This window comes from Emydura macquarii, unplaced genomic scaffold (genome assembly GCF_026122565.2).
Source record: "Emydura macquarii macquarii isolate MOO-44397 ecotype Brisbane River unplaced genomic scaffold, CSIRO-AGI_Emac_v2 contig_1253, whole genome shotgun sequence".
NCBI classification, from domain to species: domain Eukaryota; kingdom Metazoa; phylum Chordata; order Testudines; family Chelidae; genus Emydura; species Emydura macquarii.
In genome coordinates this window covers 22,572,166-22,591,663 of record NW_027131390.1, presented here as the reverse complement: position 1 = coordinate 22,591,663, position 19,498 = coordinate 22,572,166, and the positions used below count along the sequence as shown (strand labels likewise).

General features: G+C 47.5%; 1 protein-coding gene across 3 annotated transcripts in view; it reads left to right on the top strand.

Moving 5' to 3' along the window:
* The window catches only part of EFNB1 (ephrin B1), a 122,095-nt gene extending 103,299 nt beyond the window's left edge, over positions 1 to 18,796 (top strand). For 2 of the 3 annotated variants that reach the window (XM_067548326.1, XM_067548327.1), the window contains exons 4-5: positions 1,462 to 1,590; positions 5,756 to 13,099. In XM_067548326.1, the coding sequence (XP_067404427.1) occupies positions 1,462 to 1,590; positions 5,756 to 6,144 (518 nt within the window). In that variant the 3' untranslated portion in view covers positions 6,145 to 13,099. Of the gene's footprint in view, positions 1 to 1,461; positions 1,591 to 5,755; positions 13,100 to 17,903; positions 18,031 to 18,532 lie in introns of those variants that run through there. The other variant, XR_010919720.1, reaches the window with a different exon arrangement.
* Positions 18,797 to 19,498: the final 702 nt, after the last annotated feature.

The following is a 19,498-nucleotide window of genomic DNA, read 5'->3' as shown; positions in this document are numbered from 1 at the left end:
AGCCCACACAAACTTCACTTAACTGGTGCCGTTTGTGATGTTGTTCAAAGGGGATCCTGGTGCCTTTTAGGATGCATCCAGGAATCTACCTCTGCTTCATGTTTATCCGACTCTCACTGCTAATGGAGTTGTTTCTGCTCCAGTACTTCTGGCCTCGAAGGGGATGGCAAGATTTCCCACCCACCAAGCCAAGGGTATTGCCTAAACTCCACCACACTAAAAGCTGTTCAGACACTCTCACTCCTAAGATTTGCTGGTGCTTGTCTTCAGTATGAGGGTTGTTCACCACCGAGATTAGAGATTTGAGGATGTCGTGATAGCAGCATAGGTCTTTGGCTCAAAATGGAGCGTATCTGCTATGATCTGTAGCATCCATATTCTTTCTGTCTGTGGTCACACTGAGAATCCCCAGTAAGGATCAAGGCCCTGTTGTGCTGGGTGCTGTGAGCACCCAGGAAGATACAATTGTTGCCTTGAGGAACTCTCCCTGTAATTTAAGACAAGATCAGCTACTGAAAGTAACAAGTGAAGGAGGAACATAGTGAAGATAAGATCATGCGGTCACATTAGATTAGTGACTTGCACAACTTGATAGTCCTGATTGTTCTAAATTGTCTTACATTGAAATCAAAGCTCTCTCCTTGACTTAAAACTAAATCATTGTTGGCTGGTTAGTTTCTTGTGGGTGTCACAGCAGAGGTGGTGTCTTGTGGAAGGATTAGGCGGAGGAAATAGTAGTGGCTTTACAGATTAGTTCAGAGAGGGCATTCCCTGCATAAAGGGGTAATGTGTGGGAAACCACAGAGATTGATTAGAAGATGACTTTCAAATGTGAGTCTTAACCTCAGACCATCACATATCCTCTAGCTGAATGGAAATGCCTTGATGCAAAACCCAGGCAGGACCTGTGCTTGAGTCCAGGAATCATGCTTGCTGGAGCAAGAGGGAACCAGGGGCTGTTCTGGCCCAGAGTTCTAGACACTGATTGTTTGAACAAGGGAGAAAAGCCGTATGTCACTCTGGTTCCCCCAGCCCTTTCTCTGTGTGGTCAACCTAGCATACCACACTGGGGTTGAGAACCAGAGTGCATGTTTTAAAAGCAAGGCGAATGCATGCCCCTCCGTACCTTGTAGGGAAATGTACCGCAGTATCCCTAAGACTCTTTGCCGAGCCTCCCCCTCCTTCCCTTCAATCCCTTGCTCCTGTGCCTCTGATTCCTTCCTCCTGCCCATACAAGTACATACCCCTTGCACAGGGCCGGGCCAGACTCCTGCAATGCACTTGTGCACACGCAGAATGCCATGATGCATCATCTCTATGAACAATGTTTGACCTGGGCACTCAGGTACCAGGGTAAAGAGTCCTGTTTAAGTGATTGACGATGGGAGAAGAGCTGCTGTTCTTGATATTTTAATCGAGCACCTGGAAGCAGGTTTCTCATCCAGTCTTTCTTTTTCACAGATCCAAATGCCGTGATTCCAGAGCAGCTGACGACCAGTCGGCCCAGCAAAGAATCTGACAACACAGTGAAAATTGCCACACAGAATCCACGCAACAAGGTCCCTGAGGTGGAGGAACCTGGGAAACCAGGTGGGGTTTGCCTACGCTTTCTAGGAAAAAGAGGAATAACAGCAGTGTTCTTAGTGAGGCCTGAGAAGTGTGACCAGGATCTGCTATTAGTTGCTAGAGGTGCCAGACCCAGTTCAGTTCTGAGACTCCAGGGAACCCAAGATACTTTAGAGCAGGGAGTTAGATCAGATTTCTGTAAGCTATCTGCATGCAGTCCTGCAAACTCGCCATCTGGGGTTCCCTCACCATGCATCTCCTTATGTCACTGCTCAGCCTCTGTTTGGTCGGGGCATGGACAGTGAGAATGCTGCCCAGGTCCAGAGCAGTGGCAGACTGGGCTTGGATTCTGAAGGATAGTTCCTGGAGCTGCCTTTTCAGCTCCCCAGTGTCTTAAAAGAGGGAGTTCTCCTGCTGCTGCCCTCTGTGTTGGTTGTTACCTATCAGTTTATTGAGGCTGAGTTGTGGGGTTTGGAAGAATAGAGGTTGCCAGGATTTTTGAGCCAAGCCTGTGTGAAAGGCCTTTGAAGGTGGTTTCCTGAGTTCCTGACCCTGCTGAGAGAGAAAAGTGAAATCAGATGAAGTGGGGGAAAGCTGCTCATTTCTCTGTCTGTGATACAGAGAGGCAGCCAAACAGCTCCCCTCAGGGGTCTGGAACAGCCTTGGGCTGGGAGTTCGAGGGAGGTGGTGGGGCAATAACAGGAAATGGCAGGTCTAGAGGCATCAGAACCCACTCTCCGTAGAGCTCTCCAGTCTGTTGGGGGAGCAGGGACTCCTGGGCTTCATTGTGATTACGAGTCGGAGCTGAACAGCCTTCTGTCTGCAGTCCAGTCGGGAATGTGAAAAGAGAGAATGTCAGATTTGGGTGAGGCAAGGGGGCAACTGTGGGATGACCGTGTCTGTGAGTGTCCAAGGTTCCTCTCTTAGGGTATGTCTAACTGCCAGGGGAGGTGTGATTGTAGCATGCGTTGGCACACCTGTGTCAGCTTTAATCTGGCTAATGCAGGTAACAACAACAGTGTGGACGTGGTGGCACAGGCTTCAGCAAAGACCAGCAATCAGAGTGCAAGCCCTCCATTGGAGCCTGGGTAAATAGACTACTGTAGCTGCTAGCCTGTGCCACTATGTCTACACTGCCGTTGTTAGCTTTAATTTAGCTAGTAGGGGTAACACAGGTGCAGTATTCTTACCCATGCTACAATCACATCTTCACTTGCAGTGTAGACGTGCCCTTAGGTTGCATTGCTTCTTGAGACTGAGTAATGGGAGGTATGGCTGTGGGGAACCCAGTATGTGCCAAGTGAAAGAAGGTACTCAGTGGTCACAGCTGTGCTGGGTCTCTCCAGAATATATCCATTCCACCTTCTGCAGTTAATGGATCTGATGCTCCCACTAACAGAATTATTGCCTCTGCTGTCCCAGTTCACTTGATGAGGAGGGCTTACTCGCATTTGTAGGGGTTGGGATGCTGATACAGCAGAGTGGGACACCGGCAGAATGGCCTTTGTGGTATTTCCAGCCTCTTGGGGTTGGGGATGCAGATACAGCAGAGCGGGACACTGGAGGAATGACCTTTATGGTATTTCCAGCCTCTTGGTGTGTCATCAAACCTGGATGCAGCACTGAAACCAGATACTTAGGCTCCATAATGTAGACATAGCCTGTGTCTGCATAGGATATGTCTACACTAGAGACTGTACCGGCATTGCTGCACCATGCTAGATACAACCTACGCTGACAGATGGGTTTTCTGTTGGTGTAGGAAAACCACCTCCCTGAATGATGTTAGCTGTGTTGACAGAAGCCCCCTGCCGTGAACATAGCTGCGTCTACAGTGGAGGCTATGTCGGCAGAGTTATGTTGGTTAGGGATTTTTTTCACACCCTAAACCGTCGTAGTGATGCTGACGTAACTTTTAAGTATAGACCAAGCTTTAGCCTGAACTTCAACCCCTTTCCCCTCAAATCACCTGGTAAACTTCCTTCCTCTGCCTCTTGGGTTGTTCTGCTTCTTTGAAGTGTAACCTAGGGACCCCCCACCTCCTGCACTCACATCTGCACATGAAAGGTTTTTCATTGTGTTGGGATGTGCAGTTCAGAGCTGTGACTCTGAGTCCCAAATGCCTTTAGGGTCTGTGGGTTTGGGCTCTGCCTAAATGCAGCTCTGGGTGGAGAAGATGCGGCTCTGCCTGAATGCAGTGCCAGGTGGCAGAACCTCTAGGAACCTGAACCAACCTGGGAGAACGCACACATTCCCCGGGAAAAACCTGGCTGTGATTGTGGAGGCTCTTCTTTGTCCCATAATGGACTGTGGGAGATTGCAGGGGACAGTGGCCAATATCTTTCTTTGGACCCTTTGGTATGCAGAGAGAGAGCAGGACTGGAAACAAGACCACATGGGAAATGAAAATGGCAGAGACCTGCCAGTCCAATAACTTACTCTCTCATCCATTGACTGTCTAGATTCTGAGGAATCAGACTCTCAGTAGGTAAACCTCAGGCTATGTACTTCGGAAATGTTGGCTAACTAATTCTCAGGGAACTAATATTCTGATGAAACTCCCCACTTGCACCCAGCATAGACCCTGTTAGCAAGTGTAGCTTTCCCTGAGGAACTGAACATTATCTGGCACAGACCCCGGGGAATCCCAGCCTGAGGAAATTTCTCCTTGCCTGACCCCATCAAAGACCTCTTAATGAATATTGTGTTTCCCTGGCACAGTCTTAGGGAAACCCTAGTCTGTTCATCAGAACCCCTTTGTCCCCTGGGCATTGCAGTCTTCCACCTTGACATCGGATCCCAGGGTTGAGCCCCACCCTTGCTAATGTCAGCTGCATGGAAAGGTTTGACAGAAGCTCATTCTGTCAAACTGTACTTCAGTTTGTTCTGAAGTAGCCATTGACTAATTGTGGTTGGTAATTTCTCTGGTACTTGGATGCAGCTGGATGGCTATGAGGAAGTGCCTGAACTATTTTTACTTGAATAGATGTTTCCAAGGGCTTTTCCAAATGTATATGGATGATCAGGGAAGTTGAGGGTTGGTGTTTTACAAGGAGATGACAGAAGGGAAGCTGTTAGTGTACAGCTATGTTTGCCCCAGACCTCCTTCCAGGCACTTTATTCTTGGGAAAGAGCTAAGTGTGAACATTACCGCAGCATGCTAGTTGCTTCTAGAAGATATTGGGACTTCTGTGAGAGGGAGCGCAGTGTGGGTTCCATGAAAACAAGCTGCAACTTGGGCAAGAAGACACTTTCTCCGTTGCACTTGTCTGCCCAGCTGGCTCTGTTTCTATGGTTGCATGCGTGGTGCAAGACAGTCTGACTGGATGATGCAGCTGTTGTACAGAGATATAGGTCTGGCCTTACTCCTCACACGTAATGATAAAAATGCCACGTGCTTGTAGCAACTGTAAGTTGGGAAAGATGGTGCATTCATTCCTGCCATTGCCATCTTGATATAAACTCAGGGGAAAGAGCAGACTGAACTGAATTCCCTTATTCTTGTGGGATTTCAATGTGACAGGTGTTAGAGGCTTTTCCATTTTTTGTAGAAGGTCCTTTAAGGCAGAGACTAATAAATGATGCCACGCTTACCTCTAGCACCTTCTGAAGACCTCACAGCACTTCACAAACTCTAAATTAGCTTCCAATCCTGGGAAGAAGAGGTTATTCTCATTTTACAGCTAAGGAAACTGAGGCACAGAGATGAATTGGCATGCCCAGAGCTACACAATGTGTCAACAGCAGACTTGGAAGTAGAAGCCACATCTGCTGATCCCCAATCTTGTATCTTAATCTTTTCTCCTGTCCCATCTGTAATAGCTACTTTTCAGTTGCCATTGCAGTTCATTAGTGAACTGAGTTTTCTTTTCCTTGCACAGATGGGTGAATTTGGAGCTGGCCCAAGTGCTGGTAGGCATATAATCTTCTTCCCCAAAGCTCTACCAGTGCACTTCATCCCAGACTTGGAGCTCTCCCTGCTATTCCAGTCCACCACTCTTGCTAAATTGGATGTGGTGGCTTTGCAATGGAGGAAGGGGATTAAGACAGAGATCCTGTAGTTCTTTGTGTGGCTTAAGTAAGAGAAGAACCCATGTTCCTAGAAGGGAAAAGGAGAATGACTAAATGTTTGGGCAGGAAGGTAATTGCATTCACTTTAATCCATCTTGTTTTCTCCCCCACATCTCAGGTCTCGTTAACCAAGACGGGCAGAACACCCAAGGTACTAGTGATGGATTCTTCAACTCTAAGGTGGCAGTATTTGCTGCAATCGGTGCTGGCTGTGTCATCTTCATCCTCATCATCATCTTCCTTGTTGTCCTCCTGATCAAGATCCGCAAGCGGCACCGGAAGCACACCCAGCAGCGGGCAGCAGCCTTGTCACTTAGCACCTTGGCCAGTCCCAAGTGCAGCGGTAATGCAGGTTCGGAACCCAGCGATATCATCATCCCCTTACGGACTACAGAAAATAACTACTGCCCTCACTACGAGAAGGTGAGCGGGGACTATGGGCACCCCGTCTACATTGTCCAGGAGATGCCCCCTCAGAGCCCAGCCAATATCTACTACAAGGTCTGAGGAGCAGCCTCGGCAACCTACCAATGCAAGAGCACTAGAGAGCTGAGGGCCCTGGGGGCAGCCGCTGGCTCTCCCCACTAGTGCGCTCGCTCTGTGAGGGAGGAAGTGAAATGAACCCCACGGCAAGACAAGGGGAGCACGAAGGTCTCGCACCAGAGGGTGGATCACGCGCTCACACGCTCTCGCTCTGTTCTCCCCTTTGTATTTAGTTTTATAGTTCTCCGCTTTTGTAATCCCAAGACTCGAGGGTGAGCCTTCAGCCGCATCCTCCCGCTTCAGACTGCCTCCTGGCTCTAGACGCATCTAGCCGTGACGTGGCCCTAGCTGCGTGTAGCAGCCATTGTGTGTGGGCGCTGTGCCTTTCCTCACTCTGATGTCCCTGGTGATACCAGAAAACTCCGCTCCCTCTTGTTTTTGGAATGTCCCTTTCAGCTTTTCCATCTATATTATTTTAAGTATTCTTGTGTTTGGGGCTGTGCCGGTTATTGCTTTGGTCCAGGATGGTCCTAGGAGTTGGATTAAATTGGGGGCCCCAGAGAAGAACCTCCACTCACCTGAAACAAGCAGCTTGTGGGCAGCACTTTGCATAGGCGTGCCAAGGATGTGGACCCTGTGCAGGGAGGAGGCTGACAAACCCAACCTACTATTATTATTATTATTATTTTATTTTTATTTTTTTTTAACTTTTGTAACGTTTTTATTTTTGTGAAATATTGGTGGGACTCTGAGTCACCGCCTGCAGCCTTCTGGCATTCTCTTCTCCTTCTGCCATGCCAATTCCTGGGCCATCCTCAGCCAGGACACGGACTCTCACCTCCTGCTGTCTTTGCCATTGTAAACTTTTTGTTTTCGATTTGTAGCAGTCAACTCTTCTTAAAGGGGGGAGAAAAGAAGAAAATATGTATCTCACGTGGTCAGTATGTGAGAATTCAGGGCTCTACCCTACACCACCCAGAGCCAGCAGCCTCGTCCTCTTCCACGAGAGAGTAATCTTTCTGGGAACTCCCCCAAAGGTGTCTCTTCCTCATAGCATGTCCCTCACCTGATCTCTTTTCCTACTGAGCTACTTTCTCTAACATCAGGGAAAGGGCAGCAGGACAGCGTTCACTGATGGCCTCAGTCAGGCTGGATCTGGGACTGGGCTGAGAGAAAAGGGTGGAGCAGTCAGTAACTTAACCCCAGGGTTCATCCTCAGAGCTGGTGTTTTGACAGATCCTGAAATTGGTTTGGTCTTTGGGTTCAGGCCACAGTGCCGCCATTTGGAAAGGAAGCTGGAAATGAATCGTGTCTGGTCTGTAGCCTGTACTTGACGTGTTCTCAGGAGGCTAGTGCAAGTGTTAAGAGAGTGGAAGAAGGTGGCTAAGAGGAAGAGAAAGCAAACTGCATCGATATTAGGGGGGAGCAAATATGCAGGAATCTTGTGCAGAAGGGGGAAAAACAAATCTTGCGATTGGCTGGCCTCTAAGAGCGAAGCCAGTCATTCAATACTAGAAGCAGGATGTAGCTCCTCAGTGGCTTCAGCAAATCCTGTTGGTTGCTGTTGTCATGGCATGAGCACCAGTCAAAGACCCTGCTCCATCCTGTCCCGATTTACCAGGTAACAAATCACCCAGCTGTGGCTCCCTTCCGTGTATGCATGTGTCCCGCCTTGCAGGGCTGGGATGGCTGTGCCCTGCAGCAGAGAGGAACCCTTCACAGGAATATTGCAGTTCCTTGACGTTATGGCCCCAGACCTAGGCGTAACGTGACTGACCAGCAGTGTTTGGGATCATGACTGGCATCTTGGAGTATCTTTGAGAAGTTCCTGCCGTGCTGACCTTGTTGTGTCCAAGAGCTGGGTAACTGCATTCCCAGTCTGTCTGAGGGGGGCAGGATTTCCCAACATCTCATAGAAATGTAGGGCGGAAAGGGACTAGAGAGGTCAAGTCTAGTCCCCTTTGCTGAAGCAGGACCTAGTAAACCTAGACCATCCCTCACAGGAGTTCTTTTACGAACACATTAGCCAGCGATGGGGATTCTACAACCTCCCTTGGGAGCCTATTCCAGAGTTTAATCTCCCTTATAGTTAGAAAGTTTTTCCTAAGATTTAACTTAAATCTCCCTGGATGCAGTTTAAGCCCATTACTGCTTGTCCTACTTCAGTGGACATGGAGAACAATTAATCCTGTCCCATTTATAACAGCCTTTCACATATTTGAAAAATGTTATCAGATTCTCCCCTTACTACTGCCCCAGTCCTCTTTTCTTGAGACTAAACATGCCCAGTGTTTTAACTTTTCATCAGAGGTCAGGTTTTCTTAAATCTTTAATCATGTTCGTTGCTGTGCTCTGGACTCTCGCCCATTTGTCCACATCTTTCTTCAAGTGTGCTGCCTGGAATTGAACACAGTTTTCCAGCTGAGGCCGAAAAGAATAATTAGCGTCTCAAGTGAGTGTACTGAAATAAAGTGAGAGCCAGTGCTGCTGTGACCTTCTATGGCTGCCTTGGCGTCTGTCCCTGGGAAAGGTGGGCTTCTGACCCTTCTGATGCTACCTCCATCTCATGCGTGAGAATGGGTGGGGAGTGAGAGAGTTGGTTTGTTCCTTGCCTTTTCCTTTGGGAAGTGACTGCTTTTGCGGTGGGAGGAAATGCAGTGTGAGGGATAGAAGTTGTGGTGGGAAGCGATTCCCTTAACTCTCATCCTTGAACCAAATAGTGACAGTATTTCCAAGAGACAGACGGTCCCTTCTCCGATCCTGTCCTCTCTGTGAGATTCAGATCACTCCCCCACGCAGGTCCTGCTCTGCTGGGCATGGTACTTAGGAGTCATTTAGTCCACCATACTCGCAGTGAGGCTGCCCCCCAGAGCATGTGTGCTCCTGCCATCTGCCTTTCCCAGCCCCATTTCTGGGCTGGGATTCCTTGCCTCATGAACTTACTGGATCCCGTTTGCAAATCCATGAAGGGAAGAGGCTAGAACACAATGGAGACCTGTGCTATGGGAGCCAGAAGCCATCAGGACATGGTAGGGGCCCACAGCGTCCATGTCAACCTGCAAACTGGGCTCTTCTTGGCTGAGGTGCTGGGCTATTTCCCTAACCCTCTGTCCTCCCCTGCATGCTTCTTTGGTGTGAATTCAACTGTTGAAATTTACTGGTGGCCCCAAAATTGACTGTTAAGAAATGGGGGAGAGAACCACCCTGCAACGCAGCTGGGTGAGATGAGCACATGGCTGCGGGCAGCAAGGGGAGATGTGGCCTAACTGCAGGTGCAGCTCAGTAAGCAGGGAGAGGAACCACCTAGTACAGAATGAAGTGGGGTGCAGCTGTCCTGATCTCATTACAGGGAGTCTCTCCTGAATCCTGGCCTTGTGCCTTCTCGCTGTAACCCAGGGCACTTATTTCCATAAGTCAGATGTAGAGCCAGGAGGAATGTGGGGCCCACTGAGATCCGGAGGGGAAAACAGGCACTGTGCTCATGGAAATGGCCTCCTGGGGGCTGCATCAAAGAGCAATTGTTTAGTTTTTTAGAAATGGAAAAATGAGAGCTCGGGATCAAGCAGAGTGGCATTCTCCCCATCCTCTCCAGCACCAGACAGGGCAACAAGTAGGATTCCTCCCCCTCCCCCCTCTCTCCCCAAAATCTCCACTTCTCAATACCATGCAGGGCAATAAACTGGCTCGAGCCATCGCTGCCTTTACAGTGGGAGAAGAGAAGCCTTGGAATCCCAGAAAACTTATGCTAACCTGAGCCCAGCATCCCTCCCTGTGGGCTCTGGGCTGAGGCACAGCAGAAGGGACGCTGCTCTCCCAATAGCATGTTCAGCCACCATCTCCTGAAACATGGCAGGATTGAAAGAGATTTCATTTTGCACCTTTCCGTTTTTCTCTTTCCCCAAATGCACCTTTCCTTCCCCACTGGGGTGTCTATGCAGGATGCCGTGCTGTGCCGCATAGCTGCCAGGCTGGGCAGAGTATTTTGCAAAGGTGTTTCTAAAGGGCTTAGACAATAGTGCACTTTGAGGCTTATTCGGCTGAGGTGGTCGGCCAAGGTCCAGGTTTTTCAGGACTCCACAGAGGATTGACTGAATCTGTTGTGTGAAAATGCAAAAAAGATTCTAATCTTGTCTTAAAGAAAATCCCCTCCTGCCCCAACCCCAAATCAGCATCCTGTTTCCACATGCAACTATGAAACAATCAAGATTCCTAAAGCTGGAGAAGCAGCCCAGCCTATGTGCGTTGTTAAAGAACTGTTTACAAGGACTTTCACCTCACAGCCTGGAAAGGAGTGATTGGCAGTGGTACAAGACTTAGATGATCAAGCTGGGGACATGCTTGATGGGATGGGCTTGGAGATGCAAGGGGCCTGGCCAGATGTTTAAACCAAAAGCAAATAAATATAATTATTCCAACTTTTAATATTAGCTCTCCAATGTGATTACTGCCCCTGGAATGCAGTGACTCCCCGCTTGTCCCTCCCCTGCTTGTCTGGGATTTTTAATTAGTGAAAGGCCGAAACCACCCATCATCAACAGAATGTGGGTTGCTTGTTAGTAACTCCCATAAACTGAACTAACTCCTCTCGCTGTGGGCAGCTGAAAAACTTGTAAAGATGTCAAGGGGTGAAATCTGAACTCTAGTCTTGCTGTGCACTTCAGTCTGCTGGCTCCTAAAACTGAGTGTCCCTTTTGTTCTTTTCACTGAAAGAATTGAAGGTTTTTTGTTTTGTTTTGTTTGTGTGTAAATACTAGTCTTTTTTGGAAGAAATAATGTAAAGATGTTTTGTATAAACTCTGAATTATTTTCTGGTTGCTTTTTCTTAGAAAAACAAATGAACTAAAAAAAAATATTAACTGCAAGAACGGGTGTAAAACATTATCATACCACGATCAAATCCAGGAGGCTCATCAGTGAAGGGGTGTGTGTGCATGTGCGTGCATTGGTGGAGCCATGGAGAATCAGGGAATGGGGCGAGGTTGAAACTGGCCTGGATTGTTTTATAAAAATCCAAGCCCCAAAACTGCACTCCCAAGAGGTTGAGAAATAGGGGGCTGCTATGACAACTGCTTTGGGCACCCAGCTTGCCTGCCCATGTCTGTTAATCCATCACTAGAGAAGGTAACCTAGTGAAGTATTTCTTCTGGTGCCTGCAGCAGTGTTCCCCAGAGGAAGTTGTGCAGATTAGTGCCTCTCCCAGGAACAGCCTAAGCTGCAGTGGGGATGGTAGGGTTCCTGGAATAGTTGATATAATGCAACAATTTTTGGATTGAAATTAAAGAGCAGCTACTCAGTACCCATTTCTAGCTGCTGCTTTCTTCCCATCTCTCCTTTCTTGCCATCTGACTTTCTTCCTGACCACAGCTAATTTTACAAACAATGCCCTCCCCTTCGCCTGGCTAATTCTTATTGGTGCAGTGATTGGTGCACTCTAACAGCTCAAAAAGCAATTGGTAAATACCCCTCCCTTTTTAAAAAAGTCATGGTTTTTAAGCCAATCTCATTAACCGGGGGAGGCGGGTTACCTCCTGTTTTTTGAATGTGTGGAGTTGTCAATGCTGGGGTGGAATGTTAGCCCACCCCCTCTTCTTTCTAACTGATAAGTGAAAGCTAAATGCCTCCCCACCCATGCCTGATGCCTTCATGTTAAAGAAGTGCACTCTGCTTAAGTGAAGTGAATGAGTGGGGAAGCATGGGGGGAGATGCACACATGCCTCATGGAAGCCATTTCCAGCTCTGCTGTGACATCTAGGAATTGCAGGTGGTTCAGGGATGGAAGAGGGCTAGTAGGTATGTCTCTAAAGTCTGAGTCTGTGGTGATTGCCCCCTGTGTTACAGCAGCTGATCAGTTAGTTATGCCAAAAAACTTCTGCATTATATCAACACAATGAGGTCATGTGAGGTGGTTGTTGCAGTACCAGGTTCTCTGGGATGTTTAGATAAACTGATAAGGTGAAAGAGGCAAGAGAGCCCATTGTCTCCATGGCAGGGCATTTGCAAGCACACCCCATAACGTGGCGTGCTCCCGCATTTCGGAGATGTAAACAAGTACACATTCATGGGGATGTACATACTGTGTGTATGCAAATACACCCCAGCATTACAGATGAGCCCATGCATCACAGCCATGGTCACATTTGGGTCATCTCATTAAATACCACAATCCAGTATTCTGCAGCAAATGTTGGGGAAACCTCCTTAAGTCATGTGATCAACCAGCAGTGCTGCTGTCTCAGCCTCCTCTGCCCACCTGTAGTGGGGCAGCAACACCGATATTGTCTCACAGGCATTCTGGCTGGATCACACTTCTTCCTGCAGCTCAAATCTTTGCTTGCCCGTAGAGCCGATGCTGCCAGCAGCGTATTCCAGTTGTGCTGCTAGTGCTGTGCTGCACTGCTACTGTAACTGCCATGCTCATCGGTATGCAGAGTATAGATGCTCTCCAGCCACAGGGCTAATGAGTGTTTAACATTTTGCCTTCATTAAAGAATTAAAGTACTCACCTTCTCTACAGCCTCTCCAGACAGAGGCCAACCATTCAGGCCTCTCTTTGGCAGGCAGCAGATGACTTGGTCTGAGAAACACTCTAAAATGAGAGTGCCTCTTCTCATGAATAATTGTTCCCTCCCCATCCTCATGATGATGAGCTGTGAAGTATTTCTCCCTGCCCTGGAGCACAGAAAAGTCGATGGCTAAGCAGCTCACTGGCTGGTTGATCATCTCTCTTGGTTTCCAATCATGTTCCATCCATGTGCTAAATTTTGGGTTGGCTTCTGGGCCATGGTCCAGAGTCCTGAGATCCTATTGGCCATGCTCAGCCAAACGATGTATTCTTTTGTTGTTCTTGTCATGTTCCTTTTTTATTCCTTTGCCTTTTACACAGCTGCTTTCACCCAGTATCATATCATCAATAATCAGTAATATGGAATCTGAATTCCATGGAGCCATGATGGAACCTGATATATTGTTAAATAAAAGATTTTTTTCCTATGGAAACCTGGCAGTCTCCTGTGTCTTTTTGTTCCTGTCCCAGATTCTTTTTGGAAATCATGCTTATATTTTAAAAGAACCAGGAACAGGTTAACTTGGGTAATTGATAATGGGCTACCAAGCAATACTTTGAGGTGCTGAGTGCTAGACTGAGAAGGATTGAGAGAATTTATTTTGCCTATTTAAAAAAAAAAAAGTCACATATGAATAATTGTATATATTCAGCTGTAACCCCCTCTCTCCTGTCACTTGTCTTTTGGCTGTCAGCTCCTCTGGGAAGAGATCTGTATTTGCGTAGTTCAGAGCACAATGGGTGCATAGTCTGATTCTAGACTTAACTGCAACATAAAACCATCGCCCAATATAAAATCAAGCCCAAGTTAGAACCAATTGGAGCTTTTCTATCTGGCCATCATTAATTGGCCCTCTGGTAAATGGGTTTGTTAAGGGGGCTTGGTCCTCTGCTAGTGGGGTAAGGATCCACATCATATACACTGCCAGTATAACTAGTTCCAATGGGTTTTGTCTCAGCCAGAAAGTAAATGTGGCATGACTGAACTCTCCTCTCTCTCAGAGACAGAGCTACACGACCTTGGCAGAGGGCAGCCAGAGGGGAAGCTCATGTTCTATGGGGAGACAGAATTTCAGTCCCTGCTGCTGTCAGCCCAGCATCTTCCACCAGCACTGAATAGGGCCCTTACATATTAAATGAAGTTGCAGATGTGTCAAAGAACTGGGAGTGATTTTTCAGTTTGCAAACAAGTCAGCCTCTCCGTGTCTCGTTCCACCGCCTGAGGGATGCTTTTGTGAAATCAGGATCTTTGTTCCTTAGCACAAATACTTTACCAGAGCTCAGAACCCTCTGCCTGGTCCATCGTACTTGGCTGCTGTGGGGAAGCCTTGTGAAAACCCAGCCAGCAGAATCTGCCTGAAGTTGAGGATAGGCAGTGGGAGCAGGAACCACAAGTACCCTGCTCCTGTGCGAAGACAATGTCCTGAGGTTGTATGTAATCTCCAGGGGAAGTGATTTGGGTACTGCTCAGTGGGGGGAAGCACAGGCTCCTTTTTGCTATTGATATTTATTTAATCATTCCTCCATATAACTTAATTTAATAAGTTATTAAAAAGTCATTCTGGGAAATGGCAGTAATAAATCCTTAACAGATGGTTCTATAACCAGCTCTGAAGCAGGCTCCACCATAGCTATTGCTCTGTCTATTTATAACCTGCTTTAATACAGGGTGTTACATGACTATAAAGTGCCACATAATTCGATAAATAGTAGATGAGAAGCATGAGCAAAACGGATCCCCATGCCACTGAGCATGGAGCCCTCCTGTTTCTGCTTTGCTTGGTCATTTCTCACTGCAAGTTGGATGGGTTTTGTGGCCAGTAGCTGCCCCTCCGGGGCTAGTCTACTGCTAAATGCCAGTCTGTGTATTCACTGCCTATGCATCATCTTGGCAGAGCTAAGACATGCTGTTCCTTTCCCCCTGTGTGGAGAATAGGGCAACCAGCTGCACAATGAGCCATCTGCTCCTGGGTAGAAAACTGTCCAGGACTCACCCACATGACTGGCTTTGGTGTTCTTTAGCTCCTGTCCTACGCTGTAGCATAGCACTGCTGTGTGATGCAGTTAACATGTCTCTGATACGGCTTTCTGTTCAGCCGTGTTCCACCTCAGAGGCAGCTGTACTTCAGTAGTTGGGACATGATCCCAGTAAAGTGCTTTGGGGCCCATTGAGCTGAGAGGGGCTATAGAAATGGAAGATCCCTTGCTCCCAGTGGAATGGAAAGTGTAAGGATGTTGCTATCTCTCCCTCTACCCCGTCACCTGCAAAGATGACCATGTACTCAGGAGAACTTGGAAACCTTTGACGCCTTGTTCCTTAGCAGTTCAGCAGGGAGCCCCTCTGCCATTGCTCTGCTTGCCTCCATATGCAAAATCAAAAGCCACTCGACATGTGAAATACAAAGACTGTGATTTATGTCAGATAAAATCTTTGTAGAAATGATCCAAGGGAATGTGAAATGTCGAACTCATTTCCTGTGAAGGAAGTTCCTGGTGGGATGTGTTTAATGCTCTCCAGGCAGATGCCTGTGGGATTCCATAAGACAGATGCCCTCATAAGAAAATAGGCTCCACTTCTGACTCTTTATGGATGAATCCCAACCTTAGAAGAGGGTCTCTTTGCATATTCCTGGAGTCTGGGCTGGGAATCAGGACATCTGGGGTTGGCTCTTCTTACTGGGAAAGATAACATAATCAAAAACTGCTGGCGCAGCAAGCAGCCTCCCAAGATTCAAGGAAGACTTCGGAGTAGGTTAAGGGATCCCTAAGTGTAGTTCATATGGGACTTGAAGGCTGAAGCATTTTGGATCATCTGTGGTGAAAGGTCCTGGAGAAATATAATTTCATGATCATAGACACTGCATGAACCAGGCAGGAAGAGGCTGGTTAGAAAGGAAAGAGCTGCTCTTTGCATGTTGACCTTGCTAACTGGTAATTATGGGAAAGTGTGACTTGGGGTGTGTGTGCAAAGCTTGCTAAAACAAGATTGAAGTGAATTTCATACTGTAGAAAGATGCACCCCTGAACTGCAAAGTCCCCTTTACACTGAATAAGTACAAGATGAACTGTGGCATGCAAGCCTCCCTTACATCCAACCCCTCTGACTTCTCCCTGCAATGATCATGTCTAGGGTAGGTGTTGAGAAGGTAATCAATATATATTGGTTTAAAGTTTGTCAGTGTGCCCCCTTGTAAGTGGGAATGGTTTCTATTCTTGGTGGGAATCGAAACTTTCCCTTGATCTCATTTATGGTTCTTTAGACAAAATGTCTAACACAAAGTGAATCATTTTCTTACTGTCTTTAGCTTCTAGGGTGGAGTTCAGAACTAGTGGAGCCCATTTGGTTTAAACAGAAGTGGATAGTTTTTTTTGATTTTCTTAGGGTCAAAAGGAATGAAGCTAACCATATGTTCCAGTCGTGTTTGTCATCTATACCTCTCATCCTATAGATCCATGTATATAAAGAAAACTCCATAAGTAGCAGAATCACTGAGTCCCATCATTCATTTCCTAAAATTGTGTTAGAATCTCTGCCAGAGTTGAACTGACCTCAGAAGGTTCCTTCAGCACATAAACAGAGCTTAGTGAGACCTCCTAAAGTCCATCTGTGACCAGCTATTGCTACAAAGCATAAGACTTCCAATAAGGCAGCTAACTGTCCAGTAACTAAGCACTATTGTCCATTTATCATGACCACACTTTTTTCTGTGGGCCAGGAACTCCACTAGGGCTCTGCTCTGGCAGGGTATGACTTAGCAGCAAGTGTCCTCATGAACACAGAAAGAAATGACCTTGAAACCTCATGATGTCTTCCTAATGGAGCCCGTGGAAGGCCTGGCCTTGGAATCTCCGTGCCTGCAGTCCCTGTCTGCTGTGTTTCCCTTTTAGAACCTGAGCTGTATTTTCCTGGGATTGTTCTTCCTGGTGAGGGATTCTTCCCCTGCGTGGAATGTTTGTGGAATGTACCCTTAGGACGTGCTGGAGATCTAACTGCAGAGGGAGGAATGGCAAGCAGTTGGGGGGAGGGTGTGTGTGTGTGTGTGGCGATTGTATCGGGCAAAGAAACAGCCATTTCCCAGTTCAAGTTTGCTAATTTAACCACCTCCCACTATGTCCCATGTAAACATAGGTCTGAATGAAAGGAGCTTGGCTCTGAGGAGCTCAGAGAGGAATGTGGAGAAGCAGGAAGAGTGAGAGTCAGGGTCAGGGTATGTGCTGGAAATGCAAAGTACTTGGTGTGAGCTGAGACAGGAGAGCAGCTTGGAGTTCAGGGTGGCTGGATGCTGGCCAAAAGAGGAACCTGCTGTGCATTCAGTGTGCACGGTTGTGAAGCCACAGGCCAGGCCAAGCAAAGAGGCCAGTAGGGCTTAAAGTCCTAGGATGTGGTCTAAGAACAGAGCTTACTTAGTCCATGTGGGAATCGAGGAAGGGGATACTCCAGGCAGAAATTCCTTTGAGACATCCCTCAAGAACATTGTTGGCTATTGCATCTATGTTGGGGTTAGACAGGGAGGTGACGTCCCTTGGGCTGAGATTTCCCTGGAAGGTCCTGCATGAGTAGCATTCTCTAATGGAGACTGTGTAACCACGGTGACAGTGGAGAGACTGATGTAGAAAGTGTTTGTCTCTCAGTGTCCAACATACAAAGAGTGCAAGAGCAAGCCATCCTCAAATTATTGGGAATTGCAAATGGCTTTTCATCAAAAAGCAACGTGAGGAAGAACTGCTGGAGCCCAGGGAGAAAGGATGAGAGAACAACAAGTTTTGTTCTGTGTAATGCTAGCAATCTGCACCTGGGTCAGGGTGGGATGGTCCTGACAAATGGACTCAAGCCCCCAACCGAGGATCTGGGGCAAGTTGTATTAACCTCTCACCAAGCAGCTCTGTAATAACTTATTAATACTGTATGTTAGCCTGATTGTTGGTATGTTTACTGTGTGCACATATGGGTTTGTTTAATAGGGGGCTATAAGGAAAAACAAACAGGAAGGGAAAATAGTGGTTCAAGATAAGCCACTTCACAATACCAGGACAGCTAAAGGGCCAGCCACCCTGAAGATAAACAGGACTGTGGAAGATGGGGGAAGAGGACGAGGAATCAGGCAGAGCCACAGGACCCTGACAGGACATCTGAAAACGTTTCTATGTTACCCTCAGGATGGTATGCCACTAGGTAAAATAGACGTGTGTAGACTGTCTTAATATTTCTCTCTCTCTCTAGATGCTTTGCTCCAGCTGTTAAAACCAAAGTACTGTTTGTTTTAAGAAGTCTGGTCACTCTGTTCTCCACTGGTCACAGACTCTTGAAGTGAAGAATTGCAGCTGCTGAATCCTGTGGGACCTGTTGGGTATGCATAGTAATATATAGGGGCAAGGGTACTATAGCCCAGGTCTGCATCTGAGGGGGAGAGAGAGTGACAGAATTCTATCCCTGATAGGTAATGGCACATGTGGAGGTGTATTGAGAGAGAACAAAAAGGGCCCTGTGACAGCCCTGGCTGGAGTAAATTGTACCTACCTCTAACCAGCATTTGAGCAGGCTGTCTCCTTTATGCCATTGGCATGACAATTTAGACAACTGTTGTCAAAGGGTCTCCCTCAAACTGGGGGGTCGGATGGGGATGGGGTTCCCCCAGGCTGCTCATGTCACTTGAAAACCCCTGGCTCCCAGATACGCTTTTACCTCTGGGTTTGAGGTGAGAGTTGTTTTTCATGCACTGCATGAATGAACCTTGGATCTGCTGGAGGAGTCACCCTGCACTGCCCCTTCCCCCAATCCCTCATTCCTTCACATGTAGTTTGGCACAACTAACTCATTTCCCTACTCTCCCGCTCTGATTTTCCCACTAGGGCAGCTGGAACCTGGCAATAACATCCAAAGCAGAAATGACTAAGGCTGACTTTGCAGTGGTACTTCCTGAATCTTTGGTTGTTGCAGACCCAACCCGGGGCAAGAGAATGGTCTGAGAAATGAATTTCCCTTCCTAAACCATGAGATGGCATCAGCTAGCCGGTAGCCTGCTTTCCCTATTGGTTGCTTTCACAGTGACATCACAGGAGCTGGCACATACATGACCTACAGAACTACTTTTGAGGGGCCAGTTGGTAACAAGGTGGATTTGCAGAACCTTGACTGTGACCTTCAAGACTTGGAAAGCTCATTAAAGAGGCTGATCATTTTGGATGTGTCTCAGAAGCGGCTAAGCTATTTTAATTATTTTTTAAAAAGACGCTTTCTGTCAAGTTTGTTAATTTGCCGTTGGCCAGATCTAGCCAGAGTCTGGAGCAGCCACAGGAAGGTTTGAGAAGATACCTTTTCTGAAGCCTAGGGCAGGGACCCTGACTGCCATTGGTAATCTGCCTGGCTGAAAGCACCTAAAAGCAGGGAGTGAGCCTCATCCCCAAAGCAGGGGCCGTCTCCAGGCTCGAACTGGACATCCGCCCGAAGGCTCCTAGGTTAATGGAGGTGACTGCTCTGCTCTGCGCCTTCCAGCTTAGTTGTCTTTCAAGGGCAGCTGGTATCCTGCTCATCTGTAGGTAGGGAGATGAGGGCAGTGAAGCCCTGTATTAGGGGAACCCAGACTCATCATTATCTCTACAGGGCTGTTCTAAGTGGCAGGGCAAAGTGCCTCCCTTTGGAGGAGACATTCACCTGAGCTGCTTCTCCAGTGGGTGCCCAAGGCTGACATGCTGCAGGACCCTATATATACTTATATAGGTTAATTAGAAAGTACAAAGTGGCCAGGCAGTGACTCTAACTCATGATTGAACTTGGGATGGGTGTGAACGAGAACGAGCAGAGTGCATGAGCGTACA